Source organism: Penicillium cinerascens (genome assembly GCF_028974065.1).
Source record: "Penicillium cinerascens strain IBT 15544 chromosome Unknown contig_16_segment0_segment0, whole genome shotgun sequence".
Lineage (NCBI taxonomy): Eukaryota > Fungi > Ascomycota > Eurotiomycetes > Eurotiales > Aspergillaceae > Penicillium > Penicillium cinerascens.
This window is the reverse complement of record NW_026695286.1, coordinates 2,026,118-2,048,857: the sequence shown is the minus strand read 5'-3', so window position 1 is coordinate 2,048,857 and position 22,740 is coordinate 2,026,118. Positions and strand designations below refer to the sequence as shown.

The 22,740-nt window shown below is 51.8% G+C and overlaps 7 protein-coding genes across 7 annotated transcripts; 2 read left to right on the top strand and 5 right to left on the bottom strand.

Moving 5' to 3' along the window:
- Positions 1–39: 39 nt before the first annotated feature.
- Positions 40–1,590, top strand: N7498_000742 (class I SAM-dependent methyltransferase; the record flags this gene model as incomplete). Its single annotated transcript, XM_058447805.1, has 10 exons — positions 40–63; positions 115–167; positions 244–300; positions 357–386; positions 448–489; positions 539–655; positions 708–733; positions 783–969; positions 1,030–1,458; positions 1,515–1,590. 10 exons carry the CDS (start codon positions 40–42, stop codon positions 1,588–1,590), a joined length of 1,041 nt encoding a protein of 346 aa, XP_058313216.1.
- A 358-nt stretch (positions 1,591–1,948) lies between these two features.
- N7498_000741 (uncharacterized protein) lies at positions 1,949–3,036 on the bottom strand (the record flags this gene model as incomplete). Its single annotated transcript, XM_058447804.1, has 3 exons — positions 1,949–2,688; positions 2,756–2,924; positions 2,992–3,036. The coding sequence occupies 3 exons, from the start codon at positions 3,034–3,036 to the stop codon at positions 1,949–1,951; spliced, it is 954 nt and encodes a 317-aa protein (XP_058313215.1).
- Positions 3,037–4,040: 1,004 nt separating this feature from the next.
- On the top strand, positions 4,041–7,697 carry N7498_000740 (DUF3433 domain-containing protein; the record flags this gene model as incomplete). The annotated part of the gene is made up of 1 exon (XM_058447803.1): positions 4,041–7,697. The coding sequence occupies one exon, from the start codon at positions 4,041–4,043 to the stop codon at positions 7,695–7,697; it is 3,657 nt and encodes a 1,218-aa protein (XP_058313214.1).
- Positions 7,698–8,856: 1,159 nt separating this feature from the next.
- Positions 8,857–11,322, bottom strand: N7498_000739 (uncharacterized protein; the record flags this gene model as incomplete). Its single annotated transcript, XM_058447802.1, has 3 exons — positions 8,857–10,931; positions 11,020–11,150; positions 11,228–11,322. The coding sequence occupies 3 exons, from the start codon at positions 11,320–11,322 to the stop codon at positions 8,857–8,859; spliced, it is 2,301 nt and encodes a 766-aa protein (XP_058313213.1).
- Positions 11,323–12,039: 717 nt separating this feature from the next.
- Positions 12,040–15,630, bottom strand: N7498_000738 (NPA1/URB1 family protein; the record flags this gene model as incomplete). The annotated part of the gene is made up of 5 exons (XM_058447801.1): positions 12,040–12,360; positions 12,421–12,747; positions 12,798–13,591; positions 13,645–15,429; positions 15,483–15,630. 5 exons carry the CDS (start codon positions 15,628–15,630, stop codon positions 12,040–12,042), a joined length of 3,375 nt encoding a protein of 1,124 aa, XP_058313212.1.
- A 366-nt stretch (positions 15,631–15,996) lies between these two features.
- N7498_000737 (uncharacterized protein) lies at positions 15,997–19,710 on the bottom strand (the record flags this gene model as incomplete). Its single annotated transcript, XM_058447800.1, has 1 exon — positions 15,997–19,710. One exon carries the CDS (start codon positions 19,708–19,710, stop codon positions 15,997–15,999), a length of 3,714 nt encoding a protein of 1,237 aa, XP_058313211.1.
- Positions 19,711–19,982: 272 nt separating this feature from the next.
- Positions 19,983–22,429, bottom strand: N7498_000736 (ATP-dependent RNA helicase SUV3; the record flags this gene model as incomplete). The annotated part of the gene is made up of 2 exons (XM_058447799.1): positions 19,983–21,048; positions 21,099–22,429. The coding sequence occupies 2 exons, from the start codon at positions 22,427–22,429 to the stop codon at positions 19,983–19,985; spliced, it is 2,397 nt and encodes a 798-aa protein (XP_058313210.1).
- Positions 22,430–22,740: the final 311 nt, after the last annotated feature.

The window sequence follows — 22,740 nt, the reverse complement described above, 5'->3', positions numbered from 1 at the left end:
CTAACAGCAGGCCGAATCTCCCCTCTCAACAACCTCACAATGGATGATGAAAGGATTGCAGTGGTTTGTGACCCTATCGCAGTCTTTCAAGCTTTTCTAACATTCGAAATTCAGGACCCGGACCTCCATAGGCCTAATGACCCCGACTATCCCGATGACTGGCAGTCGTAGGTTGCCCTTAACTTCTTAACCGTGTTTCTTCGACCATTATATTTTTTTATAGGACCGTGTTGACTCTTTCAGGGAAACAACTTCCATCGGCTCCTCGATCTATAAGGGTATGATGGAAAATGGCCGTCGGCAAGTTTTATTTGTGTCGCTTGGCGAGAATGCGAGGCTAAATTCACACGATACAGATACCAGTCACTGCGCAATGAAGAATATTGGTATGTGAAATCATGCATATCAAGATCCTTGACCGCCATCTTACTTGCGTTTTATCTGCAGTGTTCCTGCCGACGATCAGCAGTTCGAGGCTTATGAAGCTGGGTATGCTATCCCCGTTTATACTTGCCTTGCAGGTTATTGACCATGTCAGACACCTGTTAGCCCTCATATTGGAGGCTAATACAGATAACCCCCTCTTCCGATCACCGGTGGGCAACAACCCCAAGCATATCCTTGATTTGGGAACTGGAAAGGGTAATTGGGCCATGTACGTCAATCCCAAAGTTCTTTGGAGATTGTTTTGTGACTTACAATCACAGCGATGTGGCGGACATGTTTCCCAATGGTAAGTTCAGTTCTGTCGCCTTTCCCAAGACATGGCTAAAATACCCCAGCCACGGTTCGCGGGGTGGATTTGTTCCCGCCGCCTGTTTCATGGATGCCACCCAACTGTGTGCTAGAGGTCGATGATGCACTTCGGGAATGGACTTGGAGGGAGCCATTTGACCTCATCCATATGCGCATCATGACCGCGTCGTGGACCGATTCAGAATGGGACCGGATCTATCAACAATGCTACAAGTGAGTCCGAAGATTTTACTTTATTGTAGCTTACAGAATCCTAATACTGGTCTGTACTAGCAACCTGCAGCCAGGCGGATGGATCGAACAACTAGAAGCCATACCTCCCGTCGAGTGTGACGATGGCAGCTTGCCATCGGATAGCATCCTCAACACCTGGGGCCCATACACTATGGATTGCGCCAGAAAGGCAGGTCGAGAACTGAACGCCATGGACATCATGACCGAGAAGATCCGCCAAGCTGGTTTCGTGGACATTCATGTAAAGGAATATAAGTGGCCTATTGGCCCGTGGGCCCGAGACCAACAGTTTAAGGAGGCCGGCATGGTTCAGCTCCACCATTGGTTGTCTGGTATGGACGGTTGGTGCATGTGGCTGCTCACCAAGTTTGGATCGCCGCAGCCGTGGACTAAAGAGGAGGTTCAGATCTATGTGGCTAAGTTGCGTAAGGATATCAAGAATCCGCGCTATCACACTTATCAAAAAGCGTAAGTGGTACTGTACCCTGGATTGAAGAAACTATTGACTGACTGAGTTCCGGTAGGAAACGCGTGTGGGCACGTAAACCGTTCCCGGACGAGATATCTAAGGTGCACATAAAGAAGGAGGATATCGAGTGATTTAGGAGATCGTTATGATCTTGCCATATGAAGTAAATGATTGTTGTACAGTTCCTCCCGTTGACATCGATTGTAACCATCACTCCACTAGTCTTTGTTTCTTCATGACTGTACATATCCTGTAAGCTATACCTTTTTTTGAATGGACGTTGCTCCATATTATATCTGGAGATTGATGCTTGACAAAGGAATTATCCGGCTCACTATTGATAGATTGAAACTACAAGTACGTAGGCACAGGTGGCATTGTTTCGTAATTGTTGATCATACAACTGGAAGTATTGAAACGAGAAAGTCATGATATTGTATTAGTCATTACCAGTTTCTTTGCACAATATCCCGGCCCATTTCAAGTCAGCTAGTCCTCCTCCATGGGCTGGTGGTGGCGGTCTCGGTGATCCTGGTACTCGGTGATACGTCGCGGTTCAAAAAAGACATTATTCTGACCTTGAGCATTCAGCACAGGAAATTGACGGCCGTAAATGTATCTGTCTTCGGCACCTCCCATGAAGACATTTCTCAGCTCCTGGAGCTCTCGAATTTGGGTCGTTGCCAGGGAATCATCCCACTCATCCTGTTCGTCTTCATCGTGCATCATCACTCGCATTTGAGATCTAACAGTTCTCTCGGTGACAATGGGATGGGCACGGCTGAAGCTATCGCCAGCATTCCGGCCTACTGGCATATCGACCAGTGCAGGACCGAAAGGAGATTCGATGGGCAAGCCAAAGACATCGTGTGGGCCAACCTGGACTCGTGTCCAGTCGATGCGACCCCTTCCAGACTCGCTCCCGTCCGAGGTGTCGTAGTCTGATACAGTGGCAAAGATGTTTTCTTTCTCTTCTCCAGCATCATGATATGCCAAGGGAGTGTGTTGAAGTGGAGACGGGCGATATGTCGGATCTTCCCAGATTGCAAAATCCGGTTCCACCGGGTTATGAAACGCCCACACTCTGGGCCCGTTGTGTTCAGGTGTGGTTGGAAGACTTAGGAAAGGGCCTTGTGGGTCATTAAGGTCTCTCGCTGGACTAGGTGGCTCCGGGAACCATTCTTGTATTTGACTTGTGCTCAAAATCTCAGTGGTTGCTTCGCTTTCGTCTGTGTTCCAAATGAATCAGTCAGGGTTGGATAGCCAGAAGCCAGAATTGCGTTGCAGCAGACACACTTTCGTTCATGGAGGAAGGCAGAAGGCGCAGGGAATCGGCCAGGAACCACCTGAATGGAGACGAATCCTGTCCGGAATGAGATCGCAAAGTCATCTGGTGTCGCGTTGGGGTTCTCTCCCGGGCTACACGTGTCGGGGAGCCGGAGTCGTGGATACTAATCCTTGCAGCCTGTATGCATCTCGAGGTCAGCAACATGCAGTTTGGAGGCAGCTTGAGCGGTCTGTTTAGCACATACACCGCGTTCAATATTGACGGTCATGGCCCAATCACCACCCGTCATGTTGATGTCGGAGAAGGGGGCGATCTTTTTGCCTGTGTGGTGTATGGATGGGGGAAAGTAAGAACAGATGAAAGTTTGTTGAGAGATAACTCGGGCTGGCAGCTCAAATCAAAGGAACACTTGGGTTGAGCTAACAAAATTGTGGGTTGAAGGCCATTTCACATTATGCAAAGCTCTGTTGAGTAACCTGGGCATGGACAGCGACTACTCACATCAAATCAATCCAATTCAATAGAAAAATCTAACCGTGCCTTTTTCTAAATACAGAGCCGAAGTAAACATGAGATTGAAGTGTAATTGGAGCAATGTTTCGTCCTTTGGCAGCTATACAGTGGCCAATACCTCTGCACGCGAGTCGGCCACACCAAAACACATAGTAAATGAGATAAATTGCAGCTTCATATTTCAACAACCATCACTTATTTAGAAACGAAGTTATGGTTCAACCCTCTATGTATCAAAATGCCCTAGGATCAATCATGAAGATATTGTACTAAGAAATATGTATTCCGAGCTAATTTGTCTAGATTACATCGTATTTACGGTAACGCAACCAAAAGATCGTGAGATAACGGCAAAACTGATATGTACTCATAACGGGATAAAAGCATAGACGGTGTCAATATGCTATGTATTATTTTACTGTTATATGTAATATGGGGCTGTACAGTGTGATTGCCGGCTTGGGCATTACGTTATCGTGCCTTGTTTGGATGGTGCCCCCCGTAATCACCCCACTTTTCGCGTGAGATCCGAACAACTGTCCCGCCCACGTGACAGGGGCGGTAAACTTTAAAAAGTCTCCGGCAGAGTTTGGATCACGTGGAGCGGCTTAGCCCAGTAGCAAATCTGAGACATGTCAACTCCGCCATGTCAAATCTCACTGCTTGACTCAAAGGCGATATATCACCAGAAACGACAAGTTGGAAGAGGTCCAGCGGCCCAGGAACCGTCCGACCAGCCCCGATGATCCCCCGACTCCCTTTGCTGACGGGCCTGTAAAAATGGTCGAGTCTGAGAACGGGTCGGGGAGCAGCGGCATTGCACTGGGGCGGAATCGGCATTGGATGCCGACTTCTTTGCGGCGCCCTTTCCTTTTCACCGTGGCTGCTTTCCTTCTATTGATGGGCGTATCAATCGAACTTCTCCGACAATACTCCAATCGTCACCATGGACTCATCCATCTCAAATCATATGAGGATCTCGGAAGGCTCACTTCAGGGGTGTACACTTATGTACCAACAGCCTTTGCCGTTCTAGTAGTAGCATTATGGAATATTTGCACCCTCGATGTTTTGCGCTTGGAGCCGTTCTTCCAGCTCGCCAACCCTCGAGGGGCCCCCGGGACCGTGCTGTTCACCAATTACTCCTTCTTCTATGGCATTGTGACTCCCATCATGGCAGCACGTAACCGCCACTGGATTGTGGCATGTGTCTCAACAATTGCTCTGGTTCTGCGAATGATGTTGCCTTCCCTACTGTCCGGCCTCGTGTACCTGGACGAGCCGACTATGGTCGTCGTGAGACATCTCAATACGTGGCCCAGTCTAGTGAACTTGGAAACACAGAGCTCCTGGCTAAACAATGCGGCATCTCATTCCAGGAACAGAACTGATATCTTCGAAGAGACCTTTTTTTTCTACCAAACGCCCGATTACGCTCTGCCGCCCATCTCAAGGCCGGTGCACGCTAATCGCGGAGCCTCGACCTGGGAGCTCACTCAAAATGTCCACTGGGCCAATTTGAGCTGCGTGGAGGTTTCTGTGGATGATATCATTCCCACCAAGTGGATTGGATCCAACTCCACTGGCACAGCCTTGGCATGGGATATTCGCAATGTTCTATTCCAGAATGCTTCGGATACCAGTGCAGACTCCAACTGTCAGATTGATATCACCCTGAATAGTACCTACCCAACGGGGAATGGGTTGTCCCAAATACGACATTGGGAGCCTCTCAATCCTAATCCCAACGCCGAAGACACGGCTACCTTGAACCGTACTGGGTGCGAGTCATTTTCGTTGATGGGACTCACCATTGATGTTGATGCCACATCAAAAGATTTAGCTTCGAAAGCCACGGTCTTCGGGTGCACCGCCGCATACTGGCGCGCAGAGGCGGATATAACTCTACCGACAAACTCCTCCATTGCCGATGTTACGAATGTCTCGAACATGACGACTACTTTAACCCCTGCGGACCTCAGTATTTCAAGCTTCCAGAATCTGCTTTTCACAAAATACCTTCAAATCGATCTGACGCTGTGGAACAACGGGCTCTCGATCAGCTTAGCTGGTTCCACAGGTGTGAATCGTACACTGATCCGCAGCGACCCTAATCGCATAAATATTACTCAATATGAGCAAGCTGTCGCTCAGCTCTGGAATCGACAGTTTGTTGGCTCGATGAACAAATTCTTCAACACAACGACGGGTCCAACGCGAGTCCAAGCCAAACAGAGTACCGACACAATAATCTATAGTGTCGCATCTCATTCCGCTCTTGTCGCAGAAGGTCTTCTCCTGTCAGCCTTTCTGCTGCTTCTAGTGATGGCCTTAATATACCCACTCCGACCTAATTTCCTCCTATCCGATCCCGGCTCTATTGCGGCGCAATGCGCCCTTATCACAGACACGTTTTCCTCACTCAACCGATTGATGCATTCCGATGTGGACTACTACCGGGCCACGCCTCGGCAGCTTCGTCGATTTGCTCGCACGCTACGGTGTATATGGGTTGACGGGCCTGATGGGAAACGCATAGACATAATCCCCCGAGAGGGACATACAGCAGCACCGAACCCCGGAGCATCTCGCGCACGGCGCAGAGCACGTCTCAATGCCCGGCCACATTTCTTAACGCCACCATGGTTTTTGGTTGAATGTGTGCTGATGGCAGGAGTGCTGGGTGCGTTTGGAGTATCGTTCCAATTCATTCGCTTGGACAAGTTTGATACTTCCGACTCAGCCGGAACAATGACTGTCGCGCTCTTCTTAATATACGGCCCCACTGTCATCGCCTCCATGATCAGCTCCCTCTTTGTCTCTGTCCACCGCCATATAGGTAACATGGAGCCTTGGGTTCAGCTGCAAGAAGGGATGGCCCTAGCCAAACATTCTCTGACGGTGAAATATGGCTCTCATACGCCTGTGACCGCTTGGAAACAGTTTCGTGAAAACAGGCCCCCTCTTTTGGTCGCGCTCTCCGCGGTCTGTATCCTAGACTTTGTCTTAACAATCGTCAGCAGTGGCTTGTTCGAGCCATCTGTCGACCGTTGGACAGAGCACACGGATGTCATTGCCGCGCAATATAACGACTCTCGTTTCTTCAATCCTGAAGTCCGGGCAGTGTTCAACGGCTATAGTCTAATCTCAGATGGCTTGTTCACTGGTAATTCTTTACTATCATGGAATACTGCCAGCTTCTCATTCTACCCACTTGGAATTAACGATCCAGATGCACAATACAATGACTGGACGATGTATACGGCCCGTACGCGTGGGATTGGAGTCGAGCTTCAGTGTGGAGAGGTTTCTCCCAGCCAGTCCCGATACGACAGTCTCTCAGACTCTTCATACTGGACCTACACTCCATTTGAAGCTGCCACGGGCACGAACTGTACCGCGGAAATGCAACGACCAACTGAGAACACCCAGTCCGGGTCCCTTTATTTCAGTGCATCCATGAATACGAGTCTTGCATGTCAGACATCCTTTGTGGTGAGCCGCTACGGCGACATAAATGGCACAAACATCATATATGGAGCCGAAACAAACTCAAGCGTCTTCCATTGCAGTCCTAAAGTTATTATCGAGGATTTCGAGATGGAGTTCGACCCCAACGGGCTGGTCTTTGGCTACCAGCCAATACCGGGGAGCTCCGTTACAAGCGGCCCAATGTTCCAAAATGTTTCCAGCGGCCTTGTGCTGTTCAACCAGGCCTTCATACGACATGGTGAAGTCGATCAATCCTGGCCTGCCCTCTTGACAACGCAAGTCTACGATAGGCTCATTGCCAACCATACATCCCATAACCACACCTGGTCTAATCACAAATTCCGACACCACTCTCATCCTCATCCCAACACCGAAGCTCAAGAACAAGCTCTTTTAATCCACACCCTTCAAACCGTCTACCGAGCAACTTTCACAACCTACACCACCCTCCAGCGCGACCTCTACCTCTCGCCTCTTGCCCTTTCCCAAAACGCAAACACAACCATCCCCAGCACTGTGATGTCGGCAGTGTGGGATATTACACCTTCCAACACCACAATCGTCATAATCATCATTCTCCTCTCCATCGATCTCTTCGTTCTAGTAGGAGTCTTCTGGCTGCGCCACAAACACTACGCCGGCGCACCTGTCCCGCATTCAATCGGATCTTTGGTCCCCTGGGTTGCGCACAGCCGTATGCTGAATGATATTCGGGGCACAGGTAACTGGAGTGAACAGAAACGGAAAGAGCACCTTGAGCGGCTAGGGTACCGGTACCGGTTTGGGGAGTGGGGCGGTGCCGATGGACCGGTGGCGCTCGACTATGACGAGAAGCCCTTAATTGAAGAGGAGCGGCATGAGATGGATGAAATAGAATTGACTAGGTCGATCAAGAGGGAGGAATCTGGAACGGATCCGCCCGAGGAGCCGCATGATCGTGAATAATTCTGCACATATCTCGCTTACATAAAACCTGGCTTTTTCTTCAGGACATATTCTCATTGCTTGGTACATAATAATATGATGGTTTCTGTTTGGGTCTTGCATTTGTCACTGTATAACAAAGAAACCATAAACTGCTACCCCTTACAGGATGTAATCTTCTGGACGGTAAGTATTGGAGAGCAGACATTTGGACCATAAAGTCGGAACTTGAACAGCCTCTCAAGAAGTATGACATGATTATATGATCATGAGTCCAACTGGTGCCCGGATGACACCCATAGCCAACAGATAATTATCAGGGATGTGCGAGGTTTTGAGCATACTTTGCTTTCAGAATCCATAGATGGGAGAACGTGCCCTGGACAATGCGAGTGCATGTCTAGGCTTTGAAGGTCTTCTGCTACTACACACACAAATTACGGTGTACAAGTTTCCTATAAAGTTTTACCACGACGAATCTCAAGAATTGGGGTCTTGTGATGAACCGTACTCAACTGGAATGGTACCTAATTAGAGCGTAGCGCAGGACCCCAGTTCACAGTTGCTTTACCATGTTAAGCTCTACCGAATACAAAATGACGACCAAGCAATAGATAGATTGTAGCTAGCTGTCCAGCCATCTAGAAAGGAAGAACCTACCGACAGATAGCAAACCCAGACCTCTTCCACCATAGATACATGGGCAACCTAACTACCACCCGATCAATCATAATTCCCCAGAGGCCACCGGAAGACTTGGACACCGGCACCGGAGAAACAGCACACGAAAATCAGCTCGAGAGTTCGGACACCAGAAAGAGAAAGCCCGGAAGTATTCAGCAATAACACAGGGCAAGCCTTGGCTGGGAAACCAAAGGCTAAGCCGGGAATGGTAAGAGAAGCCTCGTGGGCATCACGGTACCAAATGGGCATCAGCAAATACAGCATGAAAAGAACGGAAGAAAAAGGAAGAAAAGTAAATAAGAACCGGGTGCTTTGATCTCTCGAGAAGATGCAACGTTGCCGTGTAACCAGGTACGGCTTCCCATTGAGACTCGGCTGGATCTTGCGCCGCATACTCGCTTCACATTTTGCACGACTAAATCACAAATCACGATAAGCAGGAAAATGTCGAGCGGGTAGGACGAGACGGCAAGAGCCAACCTCCATGAAGTCTCATTCAACGGAATTGAGGCGGGCCAACCATGCCCCCGCGGCCGTCGCCTCCGTTAGACTGGCCGAACATCTCCAACAAGTGCCGGGATGAAGGGGGAGGTCCCTGGGGTCCAGGGTTGCCAGGTCCAAATGGTCCTTGGCCTCCAGGGCCAAGTCCCATCATGGCTTCCGGGTTGGGCGGCATGGGAGGGAAGCCCGGAGGTGGAGGAGCGCCCATGAATCCGGGCGGGGGCATCATACCCGGCGGGGGCCCACGAGGGAAGGTCTGTCGCTCGTTGAGTGGAGGTACATTTCCGGGCATCGGCATCATGCCTGGTGGGAAATTGGGGTTCATGCCACGGCCAGGGGTGGGGATTCCAGGCGGATGACCCATCGGGCTCAGTCCATTGCCTTGCTGAGGCGGAGGCTGGCCGGTCCATCCAGGAGGCGGCAAGTGTTCAAGCCCTGGGGGTCGCTGGAGAGGCATAGGAGGCTGATTAGGACCCTGTGAATGGCGAGAGCCACCGGGGGTAATAGGTCCCTGGGGTCCAGGGGGAAAGGGTACATCATCAAAGTATCCCATGGGAGGCCCATTGGGGGCTCGTCGGCGAAGCTGCTCGCTGTCAGGCCGCTGCATATTGGCGATGGCGGGGTCGTCCAGAAAGTTCGGAGTCTTCTGGGGACCAACCAGCCCAGGAGGAGGGCGAGGCATCATTTCAGGCATCAGACCTGGAGGGGGAGCGACGGCAGCATTCGGAGACTGCTGGGCTAGGTTGCCCGAGGGGCCTGGTCCGACGCGGACTTGTTGCATGAGTCGGAGCAAATGCTCTCTCTCACGGGCCTGGGGCTCTTTCCCTGCAAGGTGGGCAAGAGGGTTCTCGTGCACGGGACTTGCGTAGTCCTGGCGAGGATAAGACTCTCTGGCAGGGGATGATATATTCCGAGACTGCTCAGCATGCACCATCGAAGTTGGCCGCGACTGCTGGGACGAATTGGTCTGGTTGGGAGTGCCACTGTTAGATCGACCGCCGCCAGCACCGAGCATCGCAATGATGCGGTCAAAGCCTTCCCGGTCTGGGTTGGAGGAAGCGCCTCCAGCGAAGGCCATAGGAATCGCAGGAGACTCGGGAGCCTTTGAAGGACTCTCCGGCGGCGGACTGAACAGTCCGGCAAAGCGAGATGACTTGCTGGGCTTGCCAGCAAAGACTTGATTCTTCGCGGCCGATTCGACGGGAATCGGGGTTGCAACATCTTGGGCAGGCGGCTTCTCTCCGCCCAGCATGCCGAAGAAGCGGTCCATGGAATTATCCGCCATGAATGGAGCAGCGGAGTGGCCGCTTCGTTCATTGCTGAAGACCGACCCGTCGGTGTGGTGAGGCTCGGGCTCCTGCGCAGCAGTGTATGATTCGGCGGGCACATCTCTCTTCTCCTCCTGCGCCGGGGCTTGAGCAGCGCCAGAGCCCGCCTTCATGCGCTCTTTCCAGCGCTGGAAATCCTCCTGCGTGTGTGCTCGTCGTGGCTCATCTCGTTCGTTACTATCCAGCCATTCGGGCTCTTGATCGAACTTAGCACCGCGGTTCCACTCGCGGTCTGCACCGTGTCGGTCACGGCGCCATTCTCGGTTGCGTAGTGGTTTATCATCATCGGCATCAGGGCCGTCGGCAGTGTTCTCGTTACGGAACCAGCTACCTTCGAATTTAGAGCGTCCCGGCTGGCCGTCCTTCTTTGGTGGGAAGCGGCCATCTTTGTCTCGGTTTCCTCGCTCATCGTTGGTGTCGCGCGGGGTTTCTCTGTTATCCCATCGGTCAAATTCTCCGTTGCGTCGGGGTTTGCGCTCTTGGTCGTCGGGACCAAAAGTGCGGCGGGGCCGTCCAGCATTCCAATCCTCCTTATCTCCACGGCGGCCGTTCAGACCTCCCGGTCTTCCATCGCTCTCCACAGGATCTCGGTCCTTGAAAAGGCGGTCTCTGAAGGCGAATCGATCAATCTTGTCATCTGGGTTGCCCGATCGCACTGGCCGATCTGTCATGTCGAGCGATCCCTTGCTACCCATTCTAGATGACGCAAAGACATTCTTGGGCGAGGTAAGGAGAACATCCTCTGTCAATTCAACGTCAGATCAGCGAATTTTTATAAGGGGAGGTGGATAAGAGTAGCCCGTGGAACAGGATGTAGGGAACAGGCATACCTGAATTGGAGCCCCGTGAGATATGGCGAGGTTCGAAAAAGCTAGGTCTTCTGTTTGAAGTGGTTTCAGATGGGTTATTCGGGTCACGAGTAGTTTGTTGTTTGCGCTGGGTGGTTGGGTCGGGTTGAGGCCTGGAGGAGAGGCGCCTGGGTCAGTCTTGGAGTGGGCGTGCGGGATACCAGCTGGGGGAGAAATAGAAGGAACATACATCCATTCCTCAATGGGGGGTAGGCCAGGAGGTTTTGCGACGAGAGGCGATGAGCGCAGCCATAACAGCTCATCGATCTTGTACCGTCGCGCCATAACGGCCTCTGGGAGTGTGCGATCTTGGTCCACAAGACTTATGATCGTCTCATTGGTTCAGAGGGGTGTAAAAAGGAGACGGCGGGTGGGAACGGTCGGAAGAACAGTGTCAAGCGTTGGGGAAAGTAAAGGTCGTGGGGTTCGTGGAGGAAGACGGTCGGAAAAAGAAGTCGCTAGGTGAGGAGAAGCAGTAAGCCACCTTGTGGCGAGGTTCAAGGCGGAGTCGGGGGTCGGTGAGAACTCCACCAGGAGATGCTCCTAGTCAATAGAAACGAGCGAGCAAGCTTTACAGTGTGAATGAAGTGGGTTATATATTGCGTAGGAGCTCGGGTGTTGAGGGAGATCAATAATGTCGAATGTGAGTTTTCTCCAAAGCTGCGCCTAAAAGGGAAACCTTGGATCCCGCCAGTTGCCTCGAGGCACCTTGCAGCATGCAGTAGAGTTCCTCGCGCTTGTTTGGAATGTTGTTCCAGTGTTGCCTGGCAGGCGTCAGATTATCCAAATCGTAAATATTGAATAGTGCTCGCTATGAGGAGACATGATACCTAGAGAATAGGTAGCCCCGGTGCCATTCGCTCATGGTAAAAGTATATATCGCGACCCTCAACCTTCCAAGACTGGAAGCACGCGACTGAGGTTGCAAGATTCTAAATTTGTATCCATAATATATTGATTATTTCAAGGGCTCTAGAATAAAGTATGATACACGAGTCTATCTCATGCCTGTGTAATCTTCTCAATCGTAGACTCAAGGGTGCCGTTACTCCAAGCATCGACCCGCTCGCGATCGGACGTTTCGTAGAGGGTCCGGGCCAAAGCCGAGAGCAGGGCAGCCTCCTTTCCGTCAGCTTCGGCGATCTGAAGCTGGATCCAACTGATGACGGCCGCACGAGTGATCAGGGTTGTGCTGCCGCCGACCTGCGCTGCCCGGTAGATGACATGCAAAATCTTACGCTGGCTCGCGGAACCCAGGCTTGGGGATTGGTAAAGAGAGAGGATGCGCTCGAAGACGTTTGCGCGACGGTAAATCTCCATATCCTAGAAATATTGTCAGTGCCGTTATTTCTTTGGGCTTCTGCGGGAAACGTGTGAGCTTACAGCCTTGCTACGAAGACTTTTCACGAATAGTCCTAGCAGCCAGTCGATCTCGTCGAAATACCCATCATCAAGCTCGGGCTCGTGCAAGAAGATCTTGTCGATCCAGTAGGACGGGATCTTCTCCAATTCCCAGACTGGGGCCTTTTGCAAGAACTTGTTGACCTTGCCATACACCTTGTGTAGGGGGTTTATCAGGACTGATAGGCAGTTGGAGGCACATTCACCAATGATCCACGGAACGGGCTTGTCGAGGCCAATACCGTTGACTGTTTCCAGCAGTTCGCCTGTGAGCGTATACACGCAGCGCCATTCAGTATATTTAGATTCCTGGGTTCGTTAGTGGGGGACTCGAGAATCAATCAATATTTGAAGCTCACCTTCAGCTTTGCCATGAACCGTGCAAGATTGGCAAATGCCTGTCGTCGAACTTCCTCATGCTCAGAACACAGGCATAGCATCAGCTCAGCAATGTGGCCTTGTTCCACTGCTTCCTCTTCATCCACTCGTTCCCACTTGTGCAATGCGTTGTGCGTTGTGGCTTCGGTAGGTAGGAAGCCAAAGATCTCATCGAGGTCCACCTCTGCGTTGACGGACGAAGCTACCTGGGTCGGCGCAGAATCAATGTCCATCTTGTCATCATCGTCTGCATCTTCTGACTCCTTGAGACATTTCTTGAACTGAGACCGGGGCTTCTTGGCCTCGGTGGCCTCGATCAAAGCATCGCGAGCAGCCTTTAGTGCACTTTCACTCTCGCCGCCCTGCTTCAATTGTCCGAAGAGCTTAGCAATCCACGATCCAACGGCAATTTCGGTCGTTTCATCTCCTGCCTTGATGACGAAAGGCCACTGCTCGACTATCGCCGCAACGAGGGGGCTCAAATTGTTGGCAGCATCTTCGGATAGAGACTCAAGCAGGTCCACATAGTGAACAGGCTTCTTGGCAACCCGAGACACGCAATTGTCGAAGAAAATCAATTGCTTATGGAGGGTTCCGGCCTCGGAATCTTCGAGGCTTGACAAGAGAGAATTGAATGACCGCGGCGAGTTCCGAAGAACAAAGCTCTCCGCAAGGACAGTTCTCAGAAGGATAGAGATGCGGCGTGAGGAATCCTTGTCTGAGGTCTCCACAAGGACTTTGAGAATCGATGTAAAAGGAGAATATTGCATGGAAGCTAAGGAAATGTTAATCTTCGAATATCGACCAGCGGGAGTTTTCTGCGCTTACCTGGCTTTTGCCACCAACGCATGGAAGCAGACTGCTGTGCGATTTGCAGGACGCTCTGCAACTGGCTCAAAAGAAGCTCGGAATCTTCAGAGCTGACTTCCGGCTCTTCCAATCGCTTGAGCACGTCCACCAAAACCAGCGAAACATCGAAGGTTTCCTCCAACGCAATGTCGGGCATCACTTCATAGTAGCAGGTCAATAATTCCGCAACGGCGTCTTGCTGCTGCATATCCTCTTTGGCTGTTCGCCGGAAAAGAAGAATCACATCCTTCACGGCGGGGCACCGGCGAGAAAACTCAGCGAGCAGTTTGGAGGAGGCCTGGTTCCAGAACAATTGGGCGTGTCCATGTTCAGCTCGGAAGATCTTCAGAACGGAGCGCAATTTGTTGAACGCAAGTGTCAAGATACGCACAGCGAAGAGAGTGATAATCTCCGCATTCTGGTTCAAGCACCGAGCCATGACCTTCTGGCTCATGGGACGGGGGAGGATGTTTTCAATGACGATCGAGACTGGCGGCGGCAGAATGGGCTGTCTTTCTCTCCAGCCACAGTTTGTAGGGACAGGCAGCTGAACAGTGGAGAAGAGCAAGGCGGATTCAGCCATCCACGAAGGGGTTGCTTTAGGATCCGCGGTGAACATGGTCTTCTTGGAGTAGAAGTCGGCGATCAACTCCGGCGCCGCCTTGAAGATTGTCACCAGCAGTTCAATCTGCAGACTATCCACGTCGGGACGAAGACATTGGATAAGGTATGAAAGAGAGTTGTTTCGGACAGGAACAGATTCCCGGTACTTGTCAACATAGACAGGTGAGTCGAGACCCAACTCAATGCAGCCGTCGTCCTCGACGGGGAGGGTTTCGGGATCGGTTCCGACCGGATACCAGCCTGTCTCAGGAAGAAGAACGCCAAGACCCGCAGTCTTGCAGATAGTCATCAAAAGTTTGTGTATCTCATTCGCAATCGAGATGTTTTCCGGATTGGGCTCTTCTGATTCGCGATCATAGCCATAGAGCGTCACCAGCTTCTCCAGGTTGAACCGATTGAAAAACTTGCTCTTCGATTTGCGCGACAGCGAGGCGTCTTGCACGATGTCCTTCTCAATAGCCCTGATAATTTCCAGGGCAACATGCCGGGAGTCTTTCCGAATGTAGTCGAGGAACGCTCGGGTGAGCTTGTGTTGCTCAATGATGTCGCTCTTCTCGAGCTCATGTTGAACCCTTAAATTCGCAAGCAGATACCGCTGGGCGTTTCTTCGCAAAGTCGACTTTTGAGTTTCGTCCTCCGAGGTCTCAAGCTGGGCCTTGTTAGGCGTCAAAAAGACTTCAAGGCGCTTGAAGGTGATGTAACGGCGGTTGTAGAGTTGCCTGGCAACAGCACCTCCATCAAATGTAACGATCTCCGTAAGAAGACGAAGGCAAGGCGAGATGAGGTGCTCTTTAGACTTGGTGGCTGTAAGGCCACGGTTGAAGAGTCTCAGTTGGTCCTTCTGCAGCAAATGCTTGCACAGCGCCAGTCCGAACTCCCGGAACTCAAGCTCGCGGGAGATGGTCTTAAGGAAGATGGCAAGAACCGAGGGAACGTTGGTCAGCAGAGAGTCATGGTTGCTGCTGTCGCCCAGGCTCCAGGTCTGGATGAGGTCTGGAAAGCAGACGGAATCTTCCTCCTCTTTGCCCGGGGAGATTTGCTTATCGCAATAGCCTTTCAAGACTTGGAGCTTCTGGGCCTTTTCATTCTCCTTCTCAGGGTCGTGAATAGAATTCAAAAACTCCTTAAATTTGATTATTCCTTTTCCACCTTCGTCAGCTTCAGTGGTCGTAAACCGTTGAACGAAAACTTACCTTGCTTAGCGGCCGGAGGATTCTGCTGGAAAGCGAGCAGGTTGCGCAGCTGGGAGGGGTTTTTAATTGTTGCCTCGCTGTTCTCCTGAGAGTCCTCGTCAAGCTTTCTTCGTTTCGCACGAAAAGGATGCTCTGTGACGTGCGACATCCTGATGGTTGCGACAATGTTATTTTTTTTCGAGTCTTCGATGCACGGGTTCCGATGCCTTCGAGATTTCGCACCCGTTGATTGGCCACTGTGGACCCACTGTCGACTTTTAACTAACGCGTCTGTCGCGACTTTCTTCGGTTCGCAATGACTTGCTGGTTGTGAGTAGGGATTTAATAGAAACTACGTACGCGTCCAATTGGTAAGCCTACATATCCGGTTCATGATTAAATGCAAATAATGGCTATTTCCATTCAAACGTCAGTCCATTTTCATTCATCAAGCTTGGAGAAAAGTACACTATGGTGAATATACGACGTATAGAACATGCAAAAAAGTATTGGTATCCTTGAAAGCAACAACAAATCAACCCCAAGTTCCTCCACCACCACCTCTGCCTTGGCGACGCTGGGCAGAGAGACGCCAATCGTCCTCGCCAGCAAACCGATTGTGAAGAGGCTGGATACGCTCGGCTTTCTTGCGCTTCGACAAGCGATCCGTGGGTGCCACCTTGAAGAAAGTCGGGGCTGCCTCCACGAGCCACTTCGGCTCGATCGAAGTGGTGCAATGCATATACTCCTTGGTGGTGAGCACTAGGGTATGATAGATGACATGCTCGGCCGGTTTCCCGAACAGTGCAGAACTAGGGTGCATGTAAACAGGCGTGCCTTCCACCAGCGTCTTGTATCCTTCTTGAGGGTCCTTGCGAGCCGCATTCCGGAAGAAACCGGTGCAGAGTGCCTGTCGCACTTTGGTAGTGTTCCGTCCACACGAGATAATCTTGTGGCGATATCGGTCCATGATGCCGAGCAGCTGATTGCGTACATCCTTCGCGCGGCCGATTGCTCGGACCTGGATGAAGTTTTCGTAGCACCAGGCGTTATTGAACTTGGAATTCTTCCAGCCGTTGTAGACATTCAATAAGGTTAGATGATCGCCGCATGGGTCGTGGAACTTGGCCTTCTTCTGGTCGGCCTGTTGCTGCTTTTCCTTTGGACGGTAGAATACTGATTGAATCGAAAGCATAGCGACGATGCTGAGCATCTCATCAGAACAGCCCATGTCGACAGAGGCAATAAGCACCTTCGCAAGGGCGGGTTCCATAGGGAAATCGGCCATCTTGCGGCCGAGACGGGTCAGTAAACCTTCGTCATCCAAAGCTGACAGGGCATACAACTCCTCGAGAGCGGTCAACATGGTATTAGTGGGTGGCGGATCCATGAAATCGAAGTGAAGAAGATCATTAATACCCATTGCCTTGAGCATAAGAATGGTATGCGATAGGTTCTGACGCTGGATTTCAGGAATGGTCGTGGGGAGCATCTCGGATTGGTAGGCAGCCTCCGTGTACAGTCGGAAACATTTTCCAGGGCCGGTTCTTCCTGCACGGCCAGCTCGCTGCTTGGCTTGTGCCTGGGAAATGGGTGTCACCACAAGCGAGTCCATACCGAGCTTCGGGTCATAGGCATTCTGCTTCACAAAGCCGGGATCAATGACATAATAAATGTTGTCGATGGTAATCGAGGTCTCGGCAATGTTGGTTGCAATGACAACTTTGCGGCCACCAGGCGGGGCAGGTTCGAAAATTCGACTTTGCACCTCACTAGGTAACGCGGAGTAGACAGGAAGGATGACCAGCTCGGGGACTGTAGAACCCAATGCCTTCATCCGCTCGAACAATATCTCACAGGCAGTATCAATCTCTTCTTGGCCCGTAAGGAAGAGAAGGATATCACCAGCTGGTTCAGTCAAGTGGATTTGCATGACAGTAATAAGAGCAGCATCTAGGTAGTCAGACTCTGGCTCCTTTGAATACATCATCTCAACAGGGAATGTTCGTCCAGGAATTGAGAAGATAGGGCAACCATGGAAGTATTCGGAAAACTTCTCGGCATCCAAAGTAGCCGATGTAATAATCAAGCGGAGGTCGGGCCTTCGCTTGATGGTCTTTTTCAACAAGCCGAACAATATATCCGTGGCAATTGTTCGCTCGTGCGCTTCGTCTAGCATAATCACAGAATACCTCTTGAGATCTGGGTCGAGCAGAATTTCTCGCTGAAGCATTCCATCTGTCATGTACTTGATCTTGGTCTCCGGACTCGTGCAGTCTTCGAAACGGATTGTGTATCCAACCTCCGCTCCCAGTCTGCAGCCTACCTCCTCGGACACACGTTTTGCCACGGACATGGCAGCGACACGACGAGGCTGAGTGCAACCGATGATACCATTGTTTCCGTATCCAGCCTCAGCTAAGTACTGCGTCAACTGCGTGGTCTTTCCTGAGCCAGTATCTCCAACCACAATCATCAGCTGGTTCTCCTTTACGGCATCGAGCAGCTGTTTGCGGAATTTGTACACTGGCAGACTTTCACGTTGCTGTTTGATGCTCATGTCGGTCCGCTTGCCAAAGGACTGGTTCTTGCCCATGGTGACTCTCTTCCACTCTGGTACCGCATCATCCTGTTTCGGTTGCTGTGTGCTACGCAGATCCGCAGCAAACTTGCGATCCTCCGGTGCAACCATGGGATCCTGCCACTGTGCATTGAGGTCGACCTCGGCGGCCCGTTCGGCAGCCTTGTCCTGTGCCTCTTGTTGCTTCAATTCGCGTCTCTCCTTGGCAAGGTTGGTGCCTGACATAGCAGCACGGTTCATTGAGCCATCAGGAGCCTTGACGACACGGATAGGAGAGAGTTCGAGTGACTGCTTTGTCTGGCCGGCCAGGAAAGGAGGTTCTTCGTCCTTAACTTCAATATCGACATCTTCCTCCTCTTCAAACGTTCCCTCGCCGGTGAGCGTGGCGTGGTACTCCTCGTCGAGATCGGGGTAGTCGGCGGCGGATGCGACACCAGAAGCAATGAGCTGTCTGATCTCCCATCGTTCAGGCGAAGTAAGACGTTTGCGGCTCTTCATCGGCCGTCCATTTGATTCTTCAATAACGGGCACATCTGAACTGAGATTGCCGTATCGGTCGTTTCCTGATGCTCCATCGAGGCGTTCCATGTTCGCGCCTGAAGCCAGTCGCTTTTGGGGAACAATATCCATTCCTGTAACCTGATCGACCTCCTTCATTGACAGTCCAATACGGCTGCCCTGGATGCTGACAACCTTGACCTTGACGGGCTGTCCACGAGACACAAGGTCACCTGGGTGATTCACCCGCACGCCCTCTTGCATCGCAGAAACGTGGACGAGGCCGTCGACCTTCCCTTGAACCCCCTGCAGATTCACAAAGGCACCAAAATCCTTCACGCCCGTTACACGCCCCTCGTAAATCTTGTATAAAATTGGCTGATCGTCCAGTTCGATTGGTGGCGGTCGTCGGAAGTATTCCTCGTCATCATCACGGTCACGGTCACGGTCCCGACGTCTCCGACGGTCGTTGTGGACGTTGCGATGGCCGTCTTCCCGCTTGCCGTGTCTGCCAATGGATCTTCTAAACTCGTCCACGAGGTCGTCATCCTTGCTATGGCGATGGGCGCTCCCTGATCTTGATCTCGACCGATATTTGTCTCTGTGTCGGCGTCCGCGGTTGTGATCGTCGTACTCGGGGCTGCGACTCCGTTTCCTGCTGCTGCGCTCATCTCTTGGAGCGGGTGCGTTGTCGTCTTTCGCCTTCCCAGCGAGGCCCTCCAACATGGCGAAAGTATCGTCCATGGCGCCTGCTCGTGCGTCGGTCTCGTTTGCGGCCTGGCGATCGAGGTAGTCGTTCTCCTCCCAGCGCTTCTCCCTATCTGGAACTGCCAGTCCCTTGAACACTCGTGACTTTCTCTCCAGAGCATCCAGCTCATTCATCAAGTCATTTTCTCCGGGGCCCGAGTCGCCATTCTGCGTTTTCTTTGACTTGTACTTTGGGTGCATTGTAAGGACAAGGCGATCAATACTCTCCATCAAGCTTTGCGGGAACTCAGCCCCCATCTCGTCGAGTCCCTTTTTGAATTCGGGAAAGTGGCCGCTGCATTTCAGGTGTTGGTCGATCACGAATTCGGCCAGAGTCTTGTCGTTAATGCCTAGGTAGTTCTGGAGCTCGTTTGTCACTCGCGACACGAGCGAAAACAGCTCCAGCGACTCCAGGTCATCCATCCTGGCGACAGATGAAAAGAGCGACGACCGAGGGAAACAAGAGGCGCGAGCGAAGTGATGTCTGAGCGAGGGCGCAAAATACCTGCGAACGAGGCCGACCTCAGCGAAGCAAAGTGAAGGCGGAAAATCAGTCCGGCCGAAGTCGCCACCGATAAGAGATAAGCCCAAGTATAAATTGTCAACTACCCTAAGATACAGAGACTTTTTGATTTAGCCCGTTAAAGTGGTTTGCTTTTATATAACTAATATACACATATGTTATTACACTGTTATTACACAGTAGAGGTCTGCCCCTTTTGTAACTGCTTCGGCCTGGGGACGGAGCTCTTCAAAGAGCTCTCTTCCTCCAAATAGAACTCATCATAGTCGGTGTCTGAGCTTTCTGAAGTCTCTCCTTCTGTCAGATCAGCCTCGGATAGTGTACTCGGCATCTCCGAAGAGCCTTCTTCCGCTTGGCTTCTTTGCACTTCCCCTTCTCTTCCATCAGACTCGCCATCATCATCAAAGTCGACTTTTCCTTGCTCGAGGAGCTGCTTCTGCAGGGCAATTTGGCGCCGCAGAGAAGCATCCTTGCGCAGCTTCTTGTTAGCAGAGAACTCGGTCAATGCCCGAATCATTCTCTCCTCCACAAGCTCCTTGACATGCGCGGCGAGAGTCCGGTCCGTGAACACACCACCGAAGCGGAAGCCCAGCCATGAGTAGAGAATAATGGCTTTGTGCAGGTCCTCCAATTGGCGCAGATATTCCTTGTTTCCGGAAACAGGTTCTTGTAACACCTCCAAGTTAAGAGTAGGAATATCCAACAATCGTCCGCGTGAGTTCTCGGCCACGCATTCAGCAAATGCGCAGATGGCGTCATACCCATTGGGGTTTCTTGTGTCCATGGGGGCGGCCATGAGTGTCAATTGCTGCTGAAGCCGTAGGCCAGCCACGTTGTCAATGATTTCAGCATTGTTGAGCAAATCCTGCGCGTCACACATAAAGAAAAGGGGGCTGAGCTCGGCGAGTTCCCCAACGCGCCTGACCAGATACTCGAATGGAGTAGATCTCGGGAAGTAGGTGGCAAACTTCTTGTACGTAGCATCCGGGGGTATGATACCAGCAGCACGGAGTGGAGCGGGTTCCATACTCATGGCCCGTTGAATATAGGGCAAGTCGACTTCTTCAAGAGATGTGACCAGGCCTACGTTGGCTCCGTCTTCCGTGTCGTTCGTGGCACCGGCTGGACGATACCGGCCCGCACGTCCACCAATCTGCTTGATCTCTGGGACAGAAAGTCTTTGCAGACCACCAGGCATACGTTTGATCAAAGTCTCGAAGATGACACGTTTGCAGCTCCTGTTGCAAGTCAGTTGAGTTTCAGGGGCGAGATAGATCGCAATACTCACAGGTTCAATCCCATGCCAATCGCGTCGCTTGCGACGAGGAAATCATAGTCATTGTCCGGATCATTAAACAAATTAGCCTGTTGAGTGCGGATCTCAGCCGGCAGGCCACCGTAAACAATGGCTGCTCGTCTTCCAGTTATTCTTTCGATGTCGGCCTTCAAGGCGTGAATTCCAACTCGGGAGAACGACACCAGGCAATCGCCCTTGCGGAGGTTGTTTAAATTCCCTCTTAAACTATGCGGCATGACTTCCAAAGCGTTCAGTCGCTGGTAGCGGTGGATTTCCAAATTGTCCCCTGTGAGCGCACAGAGCTCCCGAATCAACGGCACTGCACGCGTTTCACCGCAGAGATGCAACTCCTTGACTTGAGCTCCAAGTACAGCTCGCGTCCACGCCCATCCTCGTCTCGGATTCGCAATCATCTGGATCTCATCGATGACCCCCACATCGAACTCTTGTCCTAGGCTGACCATTTCCACCGTGTTGCTCATGACGCGGGGCACCTGGCCATCCTCGGGAACCTTGACCTCGTCACCGGTCACCAGGCTGCATGGAACACCACTCGACTTGAAACGATGATACACCTCCTGTGCAAGCAGTCTCAACGGCCCCGCGTAGAACCCCGATTTGCTTGCTTCCAGTCGCTTCAGAGCGTGGTATGTCTTTCCGGAATTCGTGGGGCCGACATGAAGATGAACTGTCCGTTGGATAGAGCGTGCGTTGGGGTACCATTCGGCCGGATAGCGGAGGTCGGCCCATTTCTTCTGTGACTCGAGGTTCGGAGTCGAGTAATTCTTCGTGGTACGATCGGCATAGTTGAGATATTCCAGCTCGTTTCGCAAACCCTGCACTCCCGAAGCAAGAAAAGCCCTTTGTAGAGAACTCTTGACCTGGCGTAACGAACCCGAATCCGCTTTCGTCTCATCCATCCGACAGGCATTCAACACCCGGCGTTCGATATGCTTCCACCCTTCGGACATCTCTCCAGACTTGAGGAGTTTTTGCCTCACATCGTTTACTGCGGCTTCCACCAATGCAATAAAGTCTGCAACACGCTGTCTGCTGGGTCTCAAGGAGCCATTGCGGGGAGGTTTCGGGGTATCATCAGGCTTGACCTTCGGCTCCTTGCCCTTTTTCTCTCGTTTTGATCGCTGGAGGGTAGAAGACGTTGTGAAATGCCGCTCGGATGGTGCACCTATTGGGCTGTACAGTCTTTGGAAGCGTAGAAGGGGAGCGACAGCGGTGCAATGCTGCTCAGCAGGCCGAATGGGAATGCATGATCGCAATGTGCAGAAAAGCGAGCGGCTGCCTCCGCCGGCCCATGATTGCATTCCGCCCAAGGCCCAGCAGTCAAGAAGTGAAACAAGGTAGGTTGACTAAATGAAAGAAGTGAGAGAGCGCGAAACGAAGGGATGGTTTCAGGACGGTTTCGAGAAAAAGTTGCTTATCGGTCAATGAACGTTCCCTGGCGCGCCACCGGGAGATCCACTTGCATCCTGTCGAAGCTCAAATGGTGGGGAAACGCTTTCTCCTTCATACCTCATACGGGCCACCTGACTCAACTTTCTTCTCGTCTTGTCTCTCCTCTGGTTGATTTCTTCTTTCTCGTGAAAACTCCGCTGCTTCCGCCTCTGTCCCCCGG